The sequence below is a fragment of the Abramis brama genome, assembly GCF_963993115.1.
Source record: "Abramis brama genome assembly, chromosome: 19".
In the NCBI taxonomy this organism is placed as follows: domain Eukaryota; kingdom Metazoa; phylum Chordata; class Actinopteri; order Cypriniformes; family Leuciscidae; genus Abramis; species Abramis brama.
Window position 1 is genome coordinate 15,613,743 of NC_139981.1, and position 17,476 is coordinate 15,631,218.

The window sequence follows — 17,476 nt, forward strand, 5'->3', positions numbered from 1 at the left end:
ACAGGTTTGCAATCTTATTCAAATAGTTGCACTAATTTTACATTATTCATGATTTGTTTTTGCATCAATCATATCACATACTGTATACTTCTCCTCCCTTATCAGCAGGATTGTTGTGGTGGTATGATAAGATAATGAGGCATTGATATATGCCTGGGGGGGTGGCGATTGCGTATTTGCGCTTTAACCCACCTTGTGCGGTTCGAGCCCGCCGACACGAATGCAAACATATGTGACGGTCTGTGTCGAATGCGATCACTTTGACATTAGTCTTTGGACATCATTAGCTGGTGTTGGGCCAATTACATTCTTTGCATACTGAACTAATCTGTAGCTCTGCTGTCGAGGTTCCTCACCATTAGTGTGTTTGCTTATCCATTTCCTTCCCTCCCTCCAATTAACATGTCCCTCACTCTGGGTTTGTTCTGCCGGTGTGTGTTGCTGTGACGCCTGTCCATCACCCTGAGTCCCTCTGAAAGAACACTTTAAAAGTGAGAACAATGCTGCCACCTCTCAATCACCGCTGAGTGGTATTGGTACTCAAATGAGTGTTCTTCCCTGGGGTGTGTTTTGTCTTGCTGGGTTTTTTTGGCCTGATCTGTGATGAATCTTGACTGTAAGCAGGGCTGTCGCATGTTACCGTGGCGAGGGGTAAGGCGAGACAGGCATCCGGCGTCATCGATGACGCGGTTGAAAGCAAGGCAGATTGACAAGTGCTGGGTTACAGTACGGGGAGTCTCTCATCCACCACTCTGCCCCTCCTGCGCTCTTCTCTAGGCCCTCTGGAAGAGCCATCAGGCCCCAGAGGCTCCCAGCAGGTTGCCTACTCCCTGCAGCCAGGCACAGGGCCTGCCTGCCCTCCTCTTAACCCCAGGAGCATCGACAGCCATCCCAACCACCGCAGGGGTCCTCTGGCCCAGCCCCCTGCTCTTCTCTCTCTCTCTTCTCTGCTTTTTCTTTCCCTCCTTCTTTGACTTTATATCTTTTTTTTTTTCTTCTGTCTTAACTAAAGCTCTGACACTTGTTCTTTGCCTCTCAGACCCCCAGCGCTCTCATTTCCTCTCTCTCTTATTCTCTTCTCCCGTAAAGCCACTTGGGATTCTTGCCACTTGATATCACAAATAAGTTATGGAAAACATAACCTGATCTGGGTTTTCTTGCCAAAAAATTGCATTTGTGTACAATGCAAAAAAAACAACCTAAAATGTATTTTTTAAAAGCATGTAAAAGACAAAAAAAATCTAAATAGCTTAATTACAAATCCATAAATATATAATTTTGCGATGTAAAATGCAATGTAAAAAAATGTTTTTAGCACAACCTTAAAGAGACAGTTCACCCAAAAATACAATTTCTGCAATCATGTACTCAAAATAGTACAGTTTTGGTGTCTATTGACTTCCATTGTATGGACAAAAAAAAAAAAACTTTTTAGATTCAACAGAAGGAAGAAAGTCATGCAAGTTTGGAACAACATGAGGGTGAGTAAATTATGCATTTTTTTATTTTTCTTTTTTCTTCTTTTTTTGTGGACTATCCCCTTAAGCTGTATCTATATTTCTTTTTACATATTTTTCTTATTTGAAAAAAAAATACTTTGGAAATGTACAAGTAACAATGACAGAAAAAAAAAATTGTACAACTGCCATCAAGTCTAAAAAAATTTCAGTTATTCCAGTAATTCCACTCTGGCACCTTGCCCACATCAGACATGGTTGTCAACACTTCAGGAGAGCTATGTGCTTTCCAGGAGTTCCATTCCACCCTCCACATATCTGCCTCTCTCTCTCTCTTTCTTTTCTCTCTCTTTCTTTACAGATCCAACCCATCAAAAGAGATACATTTTTAAGAGCCAAATCATTTTTAGAAAGGTTTGGTATATATGAAACTAATCAAAAGTGTAAATTTTTCCAGTGAATATGTAATACAAGAAGATAGCTATCGACCAAAATTGTTGGCAGAGGCCTTCCATTAGGGACATTTCAAATTCAATTTAGAATGAATTAGCATCATCCTCTGCTGCTTTAATAGTGATTACTGCATTGAAAAGTCTCAAATGAAATCCATGCTATGCTTAAGAGGGATATTATGATATATTTATTAGAGATCCTTCTGCAAAAGTGCACTGTTTTTCCTTTAGCTCTGTGCTTGTATTTTGGTGTTTTTGAACAAATGTGTGCAGCAGGTTGACAGCAGCTCATCCTCAGATTAGTCATCTTGCAGTTGATTAGGCAATGAGCAACAGACAGTTAGACACGAAGTTAACCAGGAGCCCAGCTCTGCCTCAGGCCATGCTGAAGTACTCAGCCATGGAATGAGATGGTTGACTTTTCAATGCTCCATTAATATCGGTCCACTTAAACACCAAGCCTAATGTATACAAAAAAAAGAAAGAAAGAAAACATGTCATGTCCCAAGACACCAGAAGAAAGCATGAGGAAGTGTCTCCATTAAAAGCAGATATACGAGTCTTACTGCACAGATCAATTGCTCATCTCATTTCCACAAATTAACATGAAAACATAACCACAGAGAATTGTTGATGGGCATAACGATCATACACATATGATATAAGGCTGTATTCTTACTGATAAGACACATTTTAGGCATTAAAAGTGACATTATAGAGCTTATCAATAAAACACATCTTTATAGAACAACATTTTGTCTGTTTGTCTGTATTTTCGATGTGTGTAAGATTAATATAAATATAATCCTCCGTGGAATCTCTAAATTATTTGTATATGGGAGAGCAGGGTGTTGTAACATCTGTGGCTCAAACTTTCATAGAATCTCATATTTGTCTGCTACAAATTAAAGAGTCAAATAAAACTGGAAACAAATATAGAAATACATCAAAAGTAGCCTAATAACCCTAAAACGTAACAAACAGCATGTGTGAATGTTAGTTCACAATTGTTACTCCCTGGTCCAATTTATAAAATATATAGCCTAATAAAGTGTAGCCTATCTTACACCTGCAAAAGTTTTGAGTGGCGCCCTCCTGTGGTACAAAATACTGTTGCACTGGATATTTCACAGCTCATATTCCTCAAATTAGTGCTTAGTGGAGAGTTTTGCAAAAGTCAGTTTAGTATTCACATAAAGAGAGTGTGTTTGTGGTGCAGCGCACCAAAAAAAAAAAAAAAAATTTTACGAGCACTAATATCATGCCATTTGTTGGTAGCATCGAATTAATTGTTGATTAAATAAGTTTCACTTGTAGTTAGGCTATTCATCCTTTCATCTTCAACATTTCATTTGACGGGCGTGGGCTATAAGGTATTTAACCATTTAAAAACCCGCGAATAAGGGGCGACCTCTTTTGAGTGATGGTGGGCCATCAGAATTTACTCTGATGTAGGTTTTTGAAAAGTAACATAATGGAGGGTGGGGTTGACTTATTTTGACGTTTAATTAGTCCAGATTAGAAATAGATTGATCGGCTTAATCTTTTTCTTTGCTTGACTAAATGCCCTTTCTGTACATTGTTCGCACTTCTCAAATTGACAGACGTTTTTTAAAAGCATTTTAAGAAGAAATAGTTAACATTAAATGCATTTAAACTAAGTTGTGACTTAGTATTGCGCGTGATTTAGTAGCAATCAAGTATAACATGAAATAACATATCAGAGGCGTACCATTAAATGACAGATTCTTATACAGACTTTTATGTGAGTTTAAAGAGCATTGTCAGTGCATGACAAGAAATGGGACACTTCACACCTGTGTTATCCTTCTGATGTTTTAAGGATTCTTCTTTTGAGAAAAAAAAACGCTAATCGTCTGTAATCCTTTTAATATGTCTCACACTTTCTTTTTGCAATACACAAGTCAGCAGCAAACCAGTTCTGCAGTCTGCTGCATTGCACAATAGCCTCGGTTTCAGTTTTGAAATCAGAATTAACAAATTTGATCTAGCTTATATTTGATGCTTGATTACTGAAGATTTGAATGCTAATTTCTATTTTTATTTTTTAATTAGGTCTATTTTTTTATGTCCTGCATAAAGTCATATGCTGATTAGCTATAAATAACCTTCCATTTGATTACTCACCAAATATATGAATGTCCTCTAAACTCCTCCGAGTGCTTATGGACTCAGGTGAAGGCATATTTAAAAATGGTTCGGGGTGGGGGTTTGGGTGAGACCCCCCTGCTTTTGTTCTATTGAAAAGGGGGCTTGTTCCTCCAGGACCAACCCTACCATTTTAACCAGGGGTGTCAGCGCAAGCGGGGTTGACATTGGAGACTGACTGGCAATGGTAGAAGAGGAGGGGATAAGAGAGTCCAGCAGAACTGCTTCTTGAAGAAAGCTCATCAGATGCACTGTCCTGCCTCCTCTCACTGACATTCACGCAGGAGTCAGACTGGATCAAACGTCAAAGGATCTATTTCTGCTGCGCTCCTCACCTTCATGGACAGACAGCACGGGACTTCTTGAGTCTAGCCTATGATTAGATGCATCAGAATCTCTTTCGCTAAAACTTGAAAAGTAAATCGTTTACATGCTGTGAGTTTTTGCGTTAAGTGCACTTATTTGTTATTCTCGTTCTTATGAAGGAAATCCAATTAGGGCTTTTACTTGTCAGTGGTCTCAGTCTGAAAAAAAATCTGGACCTTTTTTTCTGCTTCTGAGCAGCAGATCTCGTAATTTGCCAGTTGATCTGTTCATCATATGTTGCGAGTCACAGTTTGGATACTAGCGCAGGACTTTACACATTTTAACTGGAAAACCTGATAAATAAATAAAAAAAATCTGCAAATTACGCACAATTTTTTCCCGAGGCCCTTCCCGTCCAGCAACATGAGACTCATTCCATCACGATTGAGTTATCTGTAAGTATTTTACCTTTTAATATTTGTTTTCACGCATTAACAGCTTTGCTTTCCAAAGACTAATGTAAGATTTGCTCTCTTGCAGATTCCTTCACCTCTTTGCGTTTTGCTACTATGCTCAGGTATGTGCAACATCTTCATGCTTATTTACTGTCATTTTATATCTACGCTTTAAGCTTGTTTTTTTAGAAAAACTGTAAAGCACCATTACTCTTATATATCGATTCTATTTTGAGACACTGTAATATAGCTTCATAATGCGTCGGCACGCGCTCCTAAATTAAGATTTATATATTTATTTATATATGCCGTTGTTTTGCAAAGACATACACGTATAGCCGTTAAATTAAAAGGCACTAAAAGTGCGACGGGAGAGGATGTTCTTATCAGATGGGTATCACAGTGGGCGCAGTAACCTGGCAGGTAACACTATACTGGCACATGCGCGTGGGCATGAGCGCGTGACGTATGCCAGCCTCGAGTCAGTGATGAAACATGTCGTAGGGACATAATAACATAAAAAGCTCAATTTATGCGTTCAGGGCAATTCGACTTAAAATGTATGCAATCATACATTTAGCGCACATATGACACTTATTAGCGCACCTTGTTTTGTTCTAAATTTTAAAAAGAAAAGTCTTGAAAATTATTAGGTTACGGATAGTACATTTTCTCATTTCGATTGCATTATTTTAAATGATTAGCCTATATGGGGAGGGGGAGTATAATTTATAGGCCCGTATGAACGAATGATGAAGCAATTTGTGCAGGTATTGATTATATGGTATTTAATTTCTGACAGGTAACCATTCAGTCCCCGCCTAATTTTACACAGCATGTGAGTGAGCAAAGTAAGGTGACGGACCGGGTCAGCCGTAGACTAATCCGGACCTACCAGCTTTACAGTCGAACCAGTGGCAAGCACGTGCAAGTTCTGGCCAACAAGAAAATCAACGCCATGGCCGAAGATGGTGACGCTCATGGTAAGAGCATCCTCCTTATTTATCTCATACACAATCATGAATCCATTTGTGGAGTTTTGAGGAATGATTTTAAATACGTTTTTCATGGAAATATTTTGCTTATTCATGAAAAATACTTCACTTCAGTGGTTCTGGTTCCATTTTACTCCAGTAGCTGTATAGAGTGTTGAGTTCACTGTATGGATCCTTGGAGATAATTTTATATATATATATATATATATATATATATATATATATTAATTAAATATATATATATATATATATATATATATATATATATATATATATATATATATATATATATATAATACTCACACACACACACACACACACGTTTCATTGTAGGTTATTATGTTTCAATGTATCCAAAACCCCAATACATAGATGTTTTCTGAAGAATTAGAGGACAAAAAGGTCTTTGTGAAACCAGGCTGTAAATGTCCTTTTTGGTTCTAACTGGAACTTTATTTGTGCTTCTTTATTTTGTGAATCTTTATAATACACTGCACTTGAATTGTTGGGCATCTGGTCAGTTGGTGAAGTTAAAAAAGCAGTGGAGCGCAAAAAATGTTAAATGGATTGTAGATTGTTGAAGGTGAGTCTCTAGAGAGACGCACGGGTCTGGAAGAGCCATTAGAACTCATCTTACTTCAACCTTCTGAACATTTCCTGAAGAACGTTCCCCTCCTCTCCCGACCAGCTCAGGATGAAAATATGTCTAGCCGAATTCTGACCCTCGCGTTTTCTTTCTATGGTCATTTGGTCCTGTTGACAGATATCATAGAGCCTAAATACCCTAAATAACTGTTTTAAAGATTTCTAGAATCAAATTGTATTATTAGCATGTGTCTTTGGTTTTATTAAATAAAACATCAGTGATTACGTATTCTATGAGTTTAATAAGAAAATGTATGTAATGGTTTGAAAATGTCCTCACAAAAATATATTAATGAAATTAAAATAATTGATTTCTGTTACATATTTAATTTGTCACATCAGTTAAATCAAATCTGTTTTATTTGTAGCCCTCTCTTATGTGGTTTTGCCACATAAAAACCTAATAATTACCAGCTCTGTTGTGGTATTTTTGGAAGGCTGGCTCTAGCCCTGCATGGTTTTGGTGACATCCATGTCACCTGAGCATGTTGTAGAGACAGCAGGGCTGTTAGTTCGGGCCAGTGCCTGGCTCCGGCTCTGGGCTTGTGGTTAGGCTCTTCACCAGCAGGTTATCTGACCCCCTCCATTTGAACCGTAACTCTTTACGATCACTCAGAGTACGGGGGCTGAATCTGAGAATGGCTGCGAGTGCTAATTCTTGGCATGGAGAATATACATCATGGAAAGTCAATGTCCCAGCAAATGCTACTCTGATTTTCTTATAACTGTCATCATACTTTTCATAATCAAAAAACCTTTACATTTTTTTTTGTACTTTTTCAAAATGGCACATTTTACTCAAATATTTCACATTTCTTTATTGTTTATTTGTTGGTACGTGGATGACGTGATTACAGATCACATATTGTTTATGTACTTACATAAAAGGTAAAAAGTTGAAAGTCCTTCCAGGAAGTCTTTGGTTCCTTCTAGAAGAATGGAAGTGCACATGTTTTTATCATTCTGCTAGAATTTAAGCTTACATAAATCCTAAAGAGTAGTCCCTCTGGATTTCACATATGTATGCCCGTATGTGTATCTCTATGTGCATACGTGCATGTGTGTTTACTCATGAAATTTTCCTATTTATACTTTAAGTCACATCATCTAATAAAAAATATTCTTTTCTTTTTTTACAGCCAAGCTCATAGTGGAGACGGACACATTTGGGAGTCGAGTTCGAATTAAAGGAGCTGAAACAGGCTTCTACATCTGTATGAACAGGAGGGGGAAACTGATTGGCAAGGTATGAGAAAAATTCATAATATAATAATTTTGTGACTGATCAATGATGGTCAGTTTACATATTGAATTATATACACACACACAGCATATGTTTCAGTCATTTTTCTGTTTGGATTTTTGGTGAATGAAAATGAGAAGAAATCATACCTAGGGAGAGAAAGACCAGAAGAATTAGAAATTCAGAAACGCCTCTCATATAGTCATGTATAGTTTACAGCATTCAATTGCTCGTGGACATCCCTGTTAGTATCATTATCAAGGAGATCGTTCAAACAATCAATCAAACAAAAGTTTTATATTTGTATCTGTTATTGGGCACCAGACGTTTCCTGGTTGCAGTAGGTAAAATCGAGTGTGAAGAATGGGATCTTTCTTCCTTTTTTTAGCTGGCTACTCTTGTTCCAATGTGGATTTGTGCCTTCTCCTTGCTGTGAATGGTAATAAAGTGGGATGGAGGTTCGGCCCCCACCTCCCAGCACCCTGCCAGGTGGACCATCTGCTTGGCACCCCTGATCTTATGCTATCTGACATATTGGCCGCCCAACGACAGCCTGCATGAGAGAGGGTTTTTTTTTCTGTTGTTGTTTTTTATTGGTTGATATGCAAGTCTTTTTTCGGTTTTGGATTCTAGGTTTTTAACAGGCCATTTTGTTAAGAGGCTGGGGAAAGGTTTGGCTCCTTACCCCATTTACATTTACTGGCCAGATAATGTTTAAAGGTCCTGTTGTTATGAACGTAAAATGATGCCATGCCTATATTACAGGCAAAATAGCCATCTATACCATATATTATACAGTCTTGAAAATAAACATTCTAAAAGGGAGTTTTAGAACATCTAAAGAACCATTTATGCGATGGAAAGGTTACATGGATGTGAAAGGTTCTTTACGGAACCATAGATGCCAATATGAACCCTTATATCTTTTTTAGAGTGCAGTTAATCTATTTTGTCCTGGAGAAAGTAAAATATTACTGTAACATTCTAGACTCCTTTTATGCCTTTATAATGAACATTAGAAGAACTATTTTTCTCAGAGGAAGAATCCGCACCGGTGTTTACTGAAAGGGGAAAGTCATTGGTTTTTGCTGTCATTTCTCTCTCTTGATCTTGGATCGTAATGACTTCAGCATATGCTGTGTGTGCGTTTGGGGAACCCCTATGTAAACTGGAGCAGACGTTTTCCAAAATACTTTTCGATAAGCCTCATATTTCCCATCAATCAGGAGCTAAAAATTTTGTCTTTGTCTTGTCCTCACAGAAAAACGGTCTGGGGAAAGACTGCATTTTCACAGAGATAGTCCTGGAGAACAACTATACAGCTCTACAGAATGTGAAGTATGAAGGCTGGTACATGGCCTTCACACGCAAAGGCAGACCCCGCAAGGGCTCCAAAACCAGGCAACACCAGCGGGAAGTCCACTTCATGAAGAGGCTGCCCAAGGGACACCAAATCGCAGAGCACAGACCCTTTGATTTCATCAACTACCCTTTCAACAGACGGACTAAACGCACCCGCTACTCAGGAGAGCGTTGAAGAGTGAAGCCGGAGAAAAGGAGAGGACAGAGAGCGAGAGACTTTCTCAAACAATGAACAGACTCCTCTTGTGGACTCCTAAACCATTTTTTTTGTACTGAGCAACAATATACCTAACATTTAGTTTTTTATGAATTTTCAGAAATAACAAAAAATAAGGAAAAAAAAAAAACATCTCAAGAAAAAAAGATCTATTTTTGTACCCCTGACTTTTAGTACTGACCTGTGTAAGAGTATAGAAAAGCGAAGCACGGGACGAGTGAGTGCTGACATTTTAGTAGTGCGTGGACTTCATCTGTCCTTCCGCTCTTGGTTTCATTTGATTTCGATGGTTTTAGAGTAATTTATAACTCTTCGTATTGCTGCTCAAGGGGACTTGAAGGGCCTGAGAGAATGCACTGACAACACAAGGCTGTATTCGGTTACACAGGCAGCCGGGGCACCTCTCGACCACCCAGCGATAAGATACCCAGCTCATCTCTCAGTAACCTCTCTGGTTCTTGATTCTGGAACTCTCTGGAGATAAACACGGTTAAAGCAAACAGAGCTTTAAATGCATATTTAAATGTGGCAGCTACATTTTGATTATCGCAGGTTTCCGACCGTGGTTTAAACTGTAAATTCCAAGGTGTGTAAATGCATTGTACGAACTGTAGGAAAAGCTTTTGTTATTTGTTGCATTTTGTTTGTCTGTTTTTTTATACAAATATAAATATATTTTTATTTGAGGATGTGTAAAATAATTTTAATGATGGAAATATTTATTTAAAAACCTGTAATAAATTTACCTTAGGATACTGACGTCTCTTGTATTTTTGCTTAATGCACTATTCAAATTTTTTTGAAAATCCTTATGTCGTTCCCAACCTTCTTTTATTCTGTGAAACACAAAAAAAGATACTTTGAACTGTTTTTGATCATACAATGAAAATCAATGGGGTCCAAAATCCCACTGGACTCTGGTAATATGTGTGTGTGTATATATATATATATATATATATATATATATATATATATACATATATACACAAAAAAAACAAAACCTTTTCAATAAATTTTCCACAGAAGAAATAGTCAGAGCATGGACAACAAGAGGATAATATGATACAGAATTTTCTTTCTTTAGGTGAATTATTCCTTTAAATAACACATCAAATATGCGAGTAAAAAGCATCAATTTGAAATTGCCAAAGGGTCTTTTCTAGAAGCGTTCTAGAAGTTTCAATGGCCTCATCCATAGAAAATTAGGCCAGTGCAGTCTTTGTATGAAACAACTTGTCATTATGCAATTGCATCATAATAAATACCACCATTGTTTGCATAACCCTTCTGGTTAGAGACCGGTACAGAGTGAGATGGAGATACTGGGTCTCTCCCCCCAGAATGTTTGGAATGGCACAGCTCAGGTCAACAGCTCAGTTGGACTGTCTCTCCAGGGGGCTAGACTGTTTGGTCTCTCCTCTGGTTGAACCGGACACACTACGGCTCCCTGGCCCCGTCTCTTCACCCTCGCTCAGGTGTTTTTGTTTAATCTCAGACCTTTAACTCCCTGTAGCTTAATCTGATTGGAGGGGTATCTGTTATGTCCGAGCAGGGGTGCTCTGTGTTTGCAGACGGGGTTCCAAGGAGCCGAAAGCCAAGATCAGAGGGCAGCATATAGTGAGAAAATGAGAACCGGGATTTGTGGTGTGAGATCACTATCACGTTCTTGTCAGTGATGAGGAAGATTATTAATGACTCCTCTCTGCCTGAGATATGCATTACTGCAGTTATAATGCTATGTAAATTATGATCAGAGAAAAAAAAACAAAAACAGACATTTCCCAATCCCTTTTTAATCAAATTAATTGCATCATAAAATTCTAAACGATTCAGCCAAAAAACGGTCCTCTAATTAGTTTTGGCTTGACACATCTCATGCATCACTGAAAAATGTGTAAAGCAGGTACATTAGTGAAGGCTGGCATTGTTTTTATGGTGCAATATGCCATGTGTTCTGCCTCATGTTATGCTAGTAGCTCAGCCGGGGTGCAGAGGTCAAACTCCTAGAAAGGCCAGAGCCACAGAATGTTTCTTTGACTTTCTAGTATGCTGGTTTAGTTCCATTCAGCAAAAATGTAATCCAATTCAATGAACGGTAATCAATTAAGGAAAAAAGCTTCTTGACATTTCTAAATAAATTACTTATGAGACAAAGCATTCACTTTTTAAATCTAAAACTGACAAACTAAGAGGACAGGCTGAATATTATAATGCAAATCTTCATTTAAACTGATTTAAAGTAACTCTTTTTATATATTTGTGGTCCAAGTGTGATTTTAATTCATGATTTTTGAAAATGGATTTGGAAAACATCAACAAATCACACAAGCAAGCAACCATCTTAAATATATACATACATATTTGCAAATGTTACAGGGTGGTTAACATGAAATTTCATTCAGTTTCAATATTTTTAATTCATTTATCACACCATAGGACCATTTTAAGTGAAATAGTAAGGGGAAAATTGTAATTAAAAATTATGATTTTTTTTTTAAATGGTGACTATCTGAATCTAAGATACACTCTTTCCATTAGATTTCCAAATGTTTATGTTAAATGAAAAAAAATAAAAGTGAATGCACATGTTTGATGTACCCCAAAATACTCCTAATAAAGCACTTAAAAGGGTTTGAGTTGGTGATCAAATAAAAGAACCACCGGAACCACCAATTGACTCCCTGTGTGTTCACATTGATGACGTCTGCAATTGATTAACAGACCTTTAAGATTTGCCATGGTTATTCTGCATTATCAGTCCTCAGTTTCCCCTGAAATTTGTCTCCATGACCATAAAGTTGTAAGAAACCATGGGGATCCAGCAGGTTGTGGGAAAAATCGCACCTTCTGTGCAGCTTGTGATGCCATGCAAATGAAGAGCAATTCCACTGAGAAGAGGGGACGCAAAACTGCTTTCATCCATTTTATTGAGCTGCAACCGTCATCCTTAACCCCTGATAAACAAACAGGGCTACCTTCTTAATTTGCTTAGGGAGCAATTTAGACTTGTACAAGCCCCCCTGCTGAACTGGCAGAATGGCAGGGGTGAGAGAATGGGATGACCCAGACCTCTAAGCTGCCTTTACTTCACATTCTACCTAACCCTGGTCATAAAACCCTTCCTGCAAATTGGAGCTCAATGGAGGAAACATGGGTTGAAATGATGGAGATAAGTCCACCTCAAGTGCTCTTTCTAGCACCAATATAGTGTTCACAATGACCAAGTCATTAAAAGTCTAAATCTGCTGAATAATTTACAACCTGATCCACAGGAAAGAGTACTGATCAGTATGGTTTCCTGAAGAAGATATATACATGAGATAAATAATAGCAATAGTATTCAAGCGCACAAGCCAACAGCCAATCACAAAGTTATAATTGACATGCAAACACTGTTCAAAGAGAAGATGGGACACGACAGTTTGACTGTTTGTATACGGGACATATGGAAGAATTGTTGACTTTTCCAATTGGAGCTGTAATCTTTTGTTTGCCCATGCATTTCTAAGGCTGATTGTCTGAATGATCTGAACAATTACAGGCTAAATGTGTTTGCCAGCCACACAGAGCACCCTGCACCCCTCTTAAAAGATCAAAAGGGAAGATTCCCCCTCCTTCTTCATCTCCTTTCAGTCATGACAATTCAGCTGGAAAGCCAACCATAAATGATTTTATTTAGAATTTCCAGTATCTGGGACACAATTATCCAATTCGGGGGTTAATTAATTGAGGAACGCCATGTTTCATCTACAGGAACTGTTCACCCAAATATGAAAATGATGTCATTATTTTTTACTTTTATGTGTCACTTTTTTTTTTTTTTTTTTAAGTTTCTAAAAGAGAGAAAATCATTACAGGAGTCAACCGGACTAGTACACCATATTCCAAGTCTCCTGAAGTCATATGATAGCTTTGAATTAGAAACAGACAGAAAAGTAAGTCATTATTAACTGATACTCTTCTCCTCCAGTGATCTGTTAACTTAAGAAATGCTGTGACTGAATCATTTAGTCAGTGAGTTGAACTCAAGAACCGGATCAGTCCAAGTTGTGAATGAATCACTCAGGATCGCTGATTCATTGAAAAGGTCCGATTCAAAAGACAGATTCAAATTGCTATCTCTCTCATGATCTATGAATGTGCCAAGGAGAGCTTTTACGTGAATATGACTTAAATCTTGTTCTGTTCTATAGCTTCTTATAGATGAGTCTTGAGTGTTGGAATGGAAAGAATTTTAATTTATGAGTGAATCCCTTTAAGCCGGCATGATATGAACTATTGTTTAAAAGGATTTGAATAAATGTCAAATAAATGCTGTTCTTTTGAACTTTTTATTCATAATAGATCACAGTTTCCACAATAATATTAAGCAGCACACCTGTTAATATTAATAAGAAATGTTTCTCGAGCACCAAATCTGCAAATTAGATTGATCTCTGAAGAATCATGTAACACTGAAGACTGGAGTAATGGATGCTGAAAATCCAGCTTTGCAATAACAGGAATAAATTACATTTTAAAATGTATTCAAATAGAAACAGTTTTTGTTTTTTTTTACTGTATTTTTGATCAAATAAATTCAGCCTTGGTAAGCAGACGTCTTTCCAAAAAAATAAAAATAAATCGTACAGGCTTCAAACTTTTGAATGGTAGTGCAGACCACAATACCTAAAGCAATAACTTCACAATGACAAACTATCAGGTCCACTGGATTCCCTAAACAGCAATAAAAATGGTATTTCCTTCACTTCCATTTATTTCTTTATGTTTTAAACAGCTTAACAATACACAAACAATATTTGTCACCAGTGTCTTGTGAAACATTGCAAGTGTTGGGGATAATGCATTACAAGTAACGCGAGTTATGTACATAATCAGATTACTTTTTGAAGTAACTAGTAAAGTAATGCATTGCTTTTAAATTTTCAACAAAATATCGGAGTTACTTTTTCAAATAAGTAACGCAAATTACTTTGTTTTCCCATGTATTAACTGACACCTCTCTTGTCCCCATGTCGAGAGAAATCGGGAGTAAGTGCAGAGGCATCGCTGTGAAAACATGATAGTTGGTAGATGGATGTTGTTGTACTTGTTGCACAAGAAACATTCAGTCTTTCTTAAAATGAATAAAAACAGTAAAATGCAAACTAAGAATATTATGCAAACCTGCAATAATTAAATATGTTAAAGGGTTAGTTCACCCAAAAAATGTAAATTCTGTCATTAATTACTCACCCTCATGTCGTTCCAAACTCATTAGACCTTCATCTTCGGAACACAAATTAAGATATTTTTGATGAAATCCAAGAGTTTTCTGAACCAGCCATAAACAACAACGTAATTGCAACTTTCAAGGCCCAGAAAGGTAGTAAAGACATTGTTAAAATAGTCCATGTGACGACAGTGGTTCAACCTTAATATTATGAAGTGACGAGAATACGTTTTGTGTGCAAAAAACTAACAAAAACAAAAATAACGACTTTATCCAACAATTTCTTCTCTTCCTCTGACGCTGTTCACGTGAGCACCACGACACATGCGTGTGATGCTGACGCAGGAGCAGGCCAATACTGACGTAGAACCAGGAAGCGCTGCACTGTGTTTACAACATAAACAGTGAAACTGACACAGATGAGAAGAAATTGTTGTATAATGTTGTTATTTTTGATTTTCGCAATCAAAATTAAGGTTGAACCACTGTAGTCACATGGACTATTTTAACAATGTCTTTACTACCTTTCTGTGCCTTGAAAGTGGCAATTACGTTGCAGTCTATGGGGAGTCAGAAAACTCTTGGAGTTTCATCAAAAATATCTTAATTTGTGTTCCGAAGATGAATGAAGGTCTTACGGGTTTGAAATGACATGAGGGTGAGTAATTAATGACAGAACTTTCATTTTTGAAATTACACAAATATACTTTATGTATTTAATCTCACTTTATTAATCAATGTTTTTGATGCTGACCTTCGATGATCCAATTCAACCATATTAATAGGGCAAAAATGACTTTAGATTAACATCACATTTGTGTTTATTTTATTTTATTGCTGAAGTAAGAGTGTTGAACTTTCTTTGTTGAAAAGGTTTGTCTGAGCTGCGCCCTTTACAGTACAGGTATGATTTTTTACATTTCCATCAGCCTGAGGCTTATTCATTTCACTTTTGGTGTGAAAGGGCCTTTACATTTGCCAAAAATAAAACTTTTTTTGTTATTAAAAAACAAACAAGCAAGCTCAGCTTAGATGAGGAAAAGAAATGCAAAAGTAACATAACACATTACTTTCCATAAAAAGTAACTAAGTAATGCAATTAGTTACTTTTGTAGGGAGTAACGCATTATTGTACTGCATTACTTTTAAAAGTAACTTTCCCCAACATTGTTTGTAACAAACACCTATTGTTGCCAAAGAAATTAACTGTTGGTGAAGGCTAAAAGTTAAGAATGAAGTGTGTAAACCATGATTTCTATAGCAACTGAGAGAGGATGTGGCTGTTAAAGAGGTAATATCTGTGACAGTGTATTGAACTAAACTCAGCTCAGTAAAGGAGATAGGGAAAAGTAAAAGGATACAGAGGCCTGCGTAACTTGGTCACCGCACTGAATGGGCTGAGGTCAGGCCACCACTTTGGTTCAAACAAAGGCAGCCACCAAGTAGTCGCATTACTGACAATCACATACCATAACCTAGGATCAAATGGCCCCATTGTGGCACTAATATAAAAAACATGTTGTAGAATGACAAGCAGTGAATGCTTACATGAGATGGGGTCCTCTGTCAATTACAAGACACTCACCATTCAAAAAGAAGAGGAAAAAGAAGAAAAAACATCAAGGCAATTGAATGTGCCATAGAGTGAGGGGTGGACAAGCTGAGTGATTGGAGGACAGGCCGACGAAGAAAAGAACAAAATTGCATTCCACAAGCAACTGAGCATATCTTCAGAGAAATAACATCTATAGAGGCACAAGAGATGAGAGGAGAAGACGAATAATTACAAACCTCAATTCTGTGTCTGGTTCTGAAATGCTTCTTTTATGGCCTGTCTTTTAGTTGACCTGATAAACAGTTTCACAAATCTGTGAGAAAAAAAGGCCACATTCTAGTCGGTCCTTTATTAAAGCCTTTATTAAATTTAATTTTTTCATTGTTATTTCTGCTGTGTGTAAGCTCAAAATGAATGTAAAATGGCTTTTACCACTAACTAAATGATATATATATATATTTATAATTTATATTATAATATATAAAAAAAATATATTATATAATTTTCACTATTTCTGATGACCAGACTTTGTGGCAGTGCACTTTTTAATGATACAAATTCATGTTTTTAATAGGGTTTTTTCTGTACATGCAGCTTATTCCGAAGAAGAGTTTTAATAACTAATCTGATTATATTTGGTCATTTTGAGATGTTTACCCATTTTTTAAAGTGTTTTTTTTTTTTTTTTTTTTTTTTTTGCAGCAATGAGTTCGAAATACCACATCGTACTGGAACCAGGCTTTTTTCAACATAATGCACTTTGGGACTAGATAAGAATTCAAGAATTATTTTTTTTATTTTTTTTAAGGAAAACAGACTCCACTATAAGACTCACATTGGGTGTCATAATAACTCATATATAATATCTCAGCATCATCCTCATCAATGGAAAATTCATTATAAGTTAAACAGAAGTGAGATGATGGCGTATGCTGTGGAACTTCTAAATTCTGCATGGCAAATAACCTACTATATTCACAAACAAAAGGGTATACTGAAATTTTTCATATTATTACTAGAAATTGGGTCACTGAAAAAATCCATAATGTTTATAATTAACAACAAAAAATGAAACTATTACATTTTATTGGGAAAGCCTTACTGGGAAAAAGGAATATTTTTTTCTTTCCTTCCTTCTATTCAGAATGCTATTTAGTATGTTAATACTGTATTTCTGAAGTAATCTACTTGTTTATTATCAACCACCTTTTTCAGTCTTATGTAAATTTTAAGTGATTCCATAATAATAATAAAAAAGACATCATCAAATAATAATCATCTTCATCAACAAAAAACAACAACAACAGAAGCTCCAGCAACTGGTCATACATATAGCCTGAATGAAAAGTAGTCCTACCACAGCAAACAGAATGAGTTTGAGTCACTGGCTCTGGTCAGTCACTACACT

The 17,476-nt window shown here is 36.7% G+C and overlaps 1 protein-coding gene across 1 annotated transcript; it reads left to right on the plus strand.

The window, feature by feature from the left end:
• Nucleotides 1–4,247: 4,247 nt before the first annotated feature.
• Nucleotides 4,248–9,400, plus strand: fgf8a (fibroblast growth factor 8a). The gene is made up of 5 exons (XM_084093620.1): nucleotides 4,248–4,839; nucleotides 4,925–4,961; nucleotides 5,642–5,822; nucleotides 7,619–7,725; nucleotides 8,984–9,400. The coding sequence occupies exons 1-5, from the start codon at nucleotides 4,808–4,810 to the stop codon at nucleotides 9,257–9,259; spliced, it is 633 nt and encodes a 210-aa protein (XP_083949746.1). The 5' UTR covers nucleotides 4,248–4,807; the 3' UTR covers nucleotides 9,260–9,400.
• The last annotated feature ends 8,076 nt before the right edge of the window (nucleotides 9,401–17,476 follow it).

Bases quoted from the DNA above. Each gene is read 5' to 3' on its own strand.
- fgf8a (XM_084093620.1), top strand. From the start codon at position 4,808: ATGAGACTCATTCCATCACGATTGAGTTATCT. The intron at 4,840-4,924 runs GTAAGTATTTTA...GCTCTCTTGCAG, and splicing joins CCATCACGATTGAGTTATCT to ATTCCTTCACCTCTTTGCGT. The intron at 5,823-7,618 runs GTAAGAGCATCC...CTTTTTTTACAG, and splicing joins CGAAGATGGTGACGCTCATG to CCAAGCTCATAGTGGAGACG.